The 6,731-nt window shown below is 38.8% G+C and overlaps 2 protein-coding genes across 2 annotated transcripts; both read left to right on the top strand.

Moving 5' to 3' along the window:
- On the top strand, nucleotides 1-156 carry CLUP02_18040 (uncharacterized protein; the record flags this gene model as incomplete). Its single annotated transcript, XM_049296944.1, has 1 exon — nucleotides 1-156. The coding sequence occupies one exon, from the start codon at nucleotides 1-3 to the stop codon at nucleotides 154-156; it is 156 nt and encodes a 51-aa protein (XP_049138168.1).
- A 4,346-nt stretch (nucleotides 157-4,502) lies between these two features.
- On the top strand, nucleotides 4,503-6,477 carry CLUP02_18039 (cysteine synthase A; the record flags this gene model as incomplete). The annotated part of the gene is made up of 7 exons (XM_049296943.1): nucleotides 4,503-4,695; nucleotides 4,764-4,956; nucleotides 5,032-5,155; nucleotides 5,212-5,302; nucleotides 5,369-5,429; nucleotides 5,481-5,841; nucleotides 5,905-6,477. 7 exons carry the CDS (start codon nucleotides 4,503-4,505, stop codon nucleotides 6,475-6,477), a joined length of 1,596 nt encoding a protein of 531 aa, XP_049138167.1.
- Nucleotides 6,478-6,731: the final 254 nt, after the last annotated feature.

Below are 6,731 nucleotides of genomic sequence, written 5' to 3'. Positions count from 1 at the left end.
ATGTTAATAGCGGGTATTACGAGGATTAGCTTCGGCTTAAGTAAAGAAATCGTTACCTTAAGTACGGTAGAAGTAAAGACGTACTTCGGAATAATAACTTTTTATATCCTACCCGTTAATACCCTATTTCTCCTATATTTAAAAGATATAAATTAACTAAGTATTATATTTAATAATACGAGGAATAGAATCTCTAGCCGTAAGTACTTTAAAATAGTTAAACGACGATAGGGGTATGCGTTTATAAAGCTTATTAATAATATAAAGTTAATTAATTACCTAACGGAAAGTAAGCTTAGATAACTATACTAGAGATTTAGTTACCCATTAGTTACGAGGCTATATAACTTCCTAAAACATTTAAGTAATAATAATATCGAAATAGGGGCGTTAGAGTAGTTAATAAAAGTATATTACTAATACTAAATAAATGCGCAGAGCCTACGCAGATTTAAATTTAAATTACGTTATAAGCTTAACTTTAATTAGGAAATCGTCGTCGATATTTTCTATTTAAATAATTAACCGGTCCTATATATAATTAACGAGGCTATATTATTCTAAGTAAAGTAATTCCTATGGGATTTATAAGTAAAAATAGTATAAGTAGCTCTATAAAAAAGCTAAATCGATATATACTAAGGACCGCTAGATAATATTAAAACTAACGCTAGTACTAGTTTTAAATTAATAAAATTTAAAAAAAATGCGACGGCTTATAGTATATAGTTAATTATCGTGCCTATCGAAGCGTATTATAATATTAAAAAAGTAGAAAGGGCGCACTAATAATTAAAAAAAGTATTTAAAATTATTAAAAAGGAAAATCCCGATTTTAATAACGACGAATATTTCTAGATAGTACTTAAATATTATAACGATATTATGGGGCCTAACGGGCTTATACCGACGCTTTTAGTATTTAGAGTATATTTAAAAACGACCTTAGCCTCGCTACTATTACTAAACGTAAGCTAGCGAGCTTAAGTAGTTAAAAAAATAATACGGGTATTGCGCGAGGTAAGTATAAAAAAGTAAGTTAATAAGGTAATTACTATATATAATAGGCCCGATATAAAGGTTAATTTAAATATACCCCTAAATTCGGATATACGAGTATAGTACGAAATTACTTAATAATAGGCTAGGTTATATAAATTAATTCCTATTAACGAGCGTTTTTACGTAGTTACGAGAGATCGTAACTAGCTACTCGAGGTATTAATTACGGTAGTTAGATTATATTATATAGATCCTATCGAAGTAATTTTTAGCTTATAAAAAGAAGAAGAGCTAGGGGAAGCTACATAACTCGTAGTAGAGGTATAAGAAATTATCCTTAACGAAATCGTCGTAATAATATTAATAAATAACGAGGAAGAGGAAATTGCTAAAAAGGTATTAATATTACTAATAAGACGTCGCGGGAGACTACGATAGTAAGTACTAACGTAGTAATTTATTATTAATAACGAGGTAATTAATACTTTTTATATAATAAAAGAAAAAGCCGATTTCGAGCTAGTAGTTAAATTACGTAAAGAAGGCGTAATTATAACTATTAAAAAGCTATATAAGGGATTAGATCTTATCGAAGTAAATACTTTATATAATCGAGGGGTTTATTAATTTATTCTTTACGATCTAGAAAAGTATATAAACCTCTATATATTTAAATCGCGAATAGTTCGTAAAATTAAAAAAAAAGGAATACCCTAACCGTATAAAAAGTTTAAATACGTAATTTAGGGGTATAGCGACGTTAAAAAAGCGACGCTACTTATATAATCGCTTACTATATAGCGCTATAACTAACGATTAATAATAGTACTAATAGCATCGCTATAAAAGAAGGGATATGAGATTTAGAGCCGTGATATTACCTAGGTATATACCTAATCGGCTATAGGGCTTATAAAGAAAATCCTAGCCTATTTACCGAAGGAAATAGCTAGTAAGTACTTAGAAAGTACGATTATTAAAGTGCTTAAGCTACTATATAGGCTCGTAGAATCGGGTACTTATTAATAAGCTACTTATTACGATTTTTATATTAATTAATTATTAATAATTACTTTTACGTACGACCCGTACTTATTAATTACGGAGTACGAAGGTAACTAATTTAGGATCGTTAGAATATAAACCGACGATATATTAAGCCTATTTAATATTAACTTTATAAAAAAGGAGAATAAGGAGCTTTAAAAAGCGGGCTTCGTAGCGAAGCTAAAAAAGGTCCTTATAATAAATACCCCCCTAGTATTTAATAGCGGGATTTTTATAATTAAAAAGAAAACTATCGTTTTTTAATAAAAGGGGTAGGGCGAGAAGATTAACCTCGTTAACCCGAACGTAATTAATATTAAAAAGCGGTATAAGGCTAAGCTTACGTAAGGGGTATATATTATAAGTATTTATTAGCCCGAAGTAACTTTTAACTATATTAGGGTAGTATAAGCTATAAATCTAACTAAACGAGACGTTAAAGTACTTAATAAGCGGCTTAAGTAATAATAAACGAATCTCGATTAAAGTCTCGTTTACTACCCAATCGACCTTACAATTAGTAAGCTCTATATTTTCGTTAATAGGTTATTTATAAATAATAACGACCTTACTTCGTAATTAAAGTATATTATTATCCTAATTAACGAGAGTATAAGCGAGAGCGAATTTACTATATATAATAATATAATTTATTACTTATTAATTAAAAATAAGTAAGTAATAAGAAGTATATTAGCGTTAGAGGTTTATAATATAGTTAACGGCGTTAACCTCTCTTACGTAATTTTAATAACGCTAAAGAAAATTCCTAATCGAATTAGCTTTTTACCTATTCTAATGGTTATTTATACCGATTCCTACTCGCTATACGAATACCTCGTTAAATTAGGAATAATAAAGGAAAAGAGGCTTATAATTAATATTATAGCCCTTAGGTAATTATATAAAAGGCACGAGATACTCGAGATCTATTAGATTAATAATAAAAATAACCTCGCAAATGCTTTTATAAAAATAGTATTAAATAAGGAATTAAAGTAATTTATAAGTAATAGAAAAGTCACTATATAAATAAAGGGATAGGTTATATAAAAAAAATAGAGAAAAGGGGGAAAAGGAGACGACTTAATAAACGGGCCCGAGGTCGAATTATACCTCTAACTATAGTAATTAAATCGATAAAAAAAAGAGAAAGTTAGTATCGGATTAGAAGTCTAATTCGACCGCGGTATATAGCTAACTATATAGGGGCCAATTAGGGGCCCTATTTACGATTATCATAGCTAGCCTAACTTATAATTAAAACCTCCTTTTTATACCTATATAGATATCTAGATAGTTTAATTAATCTCTTCGTCAACTACGGTTCGAACTAACTACTTTATAATAGGGATACTAATAGTAGCGATATCTTGGAGTAAATTATAGCCCGGAGATTTCCTGGAGACCAACGTCAAACTCTTTCGAAAGCTTCAAATGACGTGGCAGGACATTCTGAACCTCTTGGCAGATCGTTTTGTTGCTTGGCAGTAAAGCACTCCGCAGCCGTACGCGCAGCATTGCGAATTCAGTGGCCAGGGTCAGTGGAGCAGGAAAGTGTTTGGTAATGACGTTGCGCTGGAATTGCCGGGTTTTCCTTTTTTGAGTTTGGTAGAGATCTTTACCGCTGTTCATCGGTCTTGTTGCCATTAACAGTTTAATAGATTGTGCTTGCTCCACATGCCATCCGCCGTCACAGTCTGGATGCCTACTGCGATGTGGTCTTCACTGACAGGTACGTCGCTCGATGCCAGGTCTTTACTTTATAGATCCACACCCCCAAGACTTTAATAGTTCCATGGGACGGTCCTTCAAGGTTACATGATGCAGATCATCACGCAGAACAAGCAATGTCAGGTCGCACTCGGACAAAAGAGGATCCCTTCGGTGTTATCGGACCCGGCCGTCACAACGTCTATAGGTTATAGGGGAATGTGGGGCGTTAATTCGCGACCGGGGTATGCATTTCGCGATCCCTTCGTTGACAATATCATCGTGTAAGTATGGGAAGCTTCAACATGAACCTCTCATAGCTAAGCTGACTTCCTGTCAGTTGAGTCATGACTGACCCAGTGAGCCATTTGTTTGGTGTGATCGATTTCTGACGGCGAAAATCACTCGTGAGTTCTTGTGCCCCCTGCCGCGTCCGATGGAGAGGTGTAGAGTGTAGGCGTGATGTAATATCGCCAGGCTCGGAAGCGGTCAAATGGCTCAGACAGATCGTTCATTGGTGTATTTGAGTATTTGGTCCAGCCGTGAATATGCGAGAATATCAAGGCTCGCTGCTTTAGTTGAGTACATAGAACAGTCTGCCCTGAAATATAACATCATTCCGACTGGAGCACCAAGTTCATCGGTTATCATTCCTACAGTTAAACGTTTCCCCAGCTACACATTTCCTAACAGAAACTTCTCACACACTAGTTACTTCTTTTTGCAACAACAATCTCGAGATGCAGCCACGAAACAATCTCAACGTTTATAAGGGCCCTGACTCTGTTAAGGACTATTTCAATCCTGACAGGGCACCACCACTGCCTCTTGTGGAGCTTCCCAACTCCCTCAATCCTTACCGAAAAGATGGCGTCCGCATCTACGCCAAAATGATGACTATGCACCCAGCAAACAATGTCAAATCTATGCCAGGTAATCAAGTCGAAAAGACCTTCTTACAAAAGACAAAATCAGAGGTGCTGATCTATGATTCGACGAAGCTCTCAATCTACTGGAGCATGGAATTGCGCCCGATAAGACCAAGACGGTAGTTGAGTACAGCTCTGGGTCAACAGTAATTTCCATGGCTTTGATGTCTCGCGTTCTTTACGACTTGGGAGATGTTCACGCTTTCCTAAGCAATAAGACGACAGCAGCGAAGTTGAAATTGATGCAATTCTTTGGTCTGAACATGTAAGTTGAGCTGATCTGGCTAAGTGACAACCTTTTCTGTGCACCACGATGATGCTCAACATGGCTCTGTCACAGTACTTTATTCGGCGGTCCGTCGCAACCCGAACCGAACGACGAGCGTGGCGGCATTCGAGCAGCGTACCGCTGGGCCCAGGAATCTGAATCCGTGCTCAATCCGGACCAGTATAACAACGATCTGGTGAGATTTCTGCCTAAAGTCACGGATTTTTTACAGTCGCTAATCAAGTCTTCTAGAACTGGCAATCTCACATGCGATGGACAGGTCCGCAGATTCTGGAACAACTCCCAGAAATAAGCCTCATTTGCGCAGGAATGGGAACTTCTGGTACACCCAATCTACAAAAGCTTTGAGATTCCTTCAACGTCACAAGACTAAAACTATGGTATCCAGGCACAATGTCAGGCTTAGGGAGCTTCTTCAAGGAGAAGAACCCATCTGTGTTCCGTTTGGGGTAAGGAATCCAATGCGCCCGCTTCATAGTGCCTTCTAACAGCATTCACAGCGTGTGCACTGCCGCAGGCGACAGAGTTCCAGGACCACGGTCCCTGGCTCTCCTAGCTCCGGTCAACTTTCCCTGGAAGTCAGCTGTGGATCATATCGAGGAGGTTGCATCTCACCCCTCATACTCGCTTTCGTTGGAACTTTGCCGGAACGGCATTGTTTGCGGCCCCTCCTCCGGATTTAATCTCCAAGGACTTTATCAGTTCATTGAGAAAAGAAAGAAGGAAGGGACCTTGAGTGAGCTTGCAGGGGAAGACGGCCAGATTCACTGCGTCACTTTGTGTTGCGACCTCCCATACCAATACATGGATGAGTATTTTGCCAAGCTGGAAGCTGAGCAGTTCCCTCCGATCAGAAACTCGGTATGCATATGTTCTTCATCATACCCGCGGTATGCTACATCCTGCTAATCCAGAAACGCCTAGGAATTGAGTGATGTTGACTTGTACCGCTATGACTCGGCCTGGGAAAAGGATCCACTAATGGCCCTCAACGACTTTTACCGTCTGGACAAGGTTCTCACCAGAGATCTCCTTTTCTTCTTGTCCAAGAGACGTTCTGATGAGCGGCAAGGCTGGGAAAGAATCATAGCTCCGTCGCCAGACACTATCGTGGTTGACTTGCGCCAACCCGAGGACTTCGACCAGTTCAGTCTCCCCGGATCTGTAAACTTCCCTCTTATTCAGTCAGGCACTCCGAGCCCCTTCACAGATCCAAAAGTGTTGGCATCGCTTTGGCGAGAGCTTGAGGCCAAGCTGAGCTCTGAGAACGAAGACATCTGCTCTCAGCTTCGGGACAAGCTTTCGCTCATCATTTGCTATGATGGGGACTCCGCCCGCGTTGCCACCAGTGTTCTCCGCGCGAAAGGATACGCTGCAGACAGTATGAACGGCGGGATTCGGGCCATGCGGAAGGTGGGCTTGCAGTTGGAGGATCCCTGCGGGAAGCCCAACTTTCCAGCTCGCCATGGGCAGTCTGTGGGATCTGTTTCCCACTAGGTACATGTACTCAAGAGGATAGATTGGAGGCTACATGCAACACCAATAGTATATCGTTAGATTGTTTTAGTGAACACCTGTATCAGGTTTCTGTGCCGTTTCCTTGCCTGCATTTGCTATGGGTGCCTCTCACTTGAGAGACGGTACATCCTTGGTCACCAAGTATGGAGATGTACGCGTACATGTCCAGATCCGACTTCCCCTCCATTCAATGGACGACCTTGCCAAATTGTGAACGAGGTAGTAAGTAAGCT

The sequence above is a fragment of the Colletotrichum lupini genome, chromosome 10 (assembly GCF_023278565.1).
Source record: "Colletotrichum lupini chromosome 10, complete sequence".
Taxonomy (NCBI): Eukaryota; Fungi; Ascomycota; class Sordariomycetes; order Glomerellales; family Glomerellaceae; genus Colletotrichum; species Colletotrichum lupini.
This window is presented reverse-complemented; position numbering and strand designations above follow the sequence as displayed.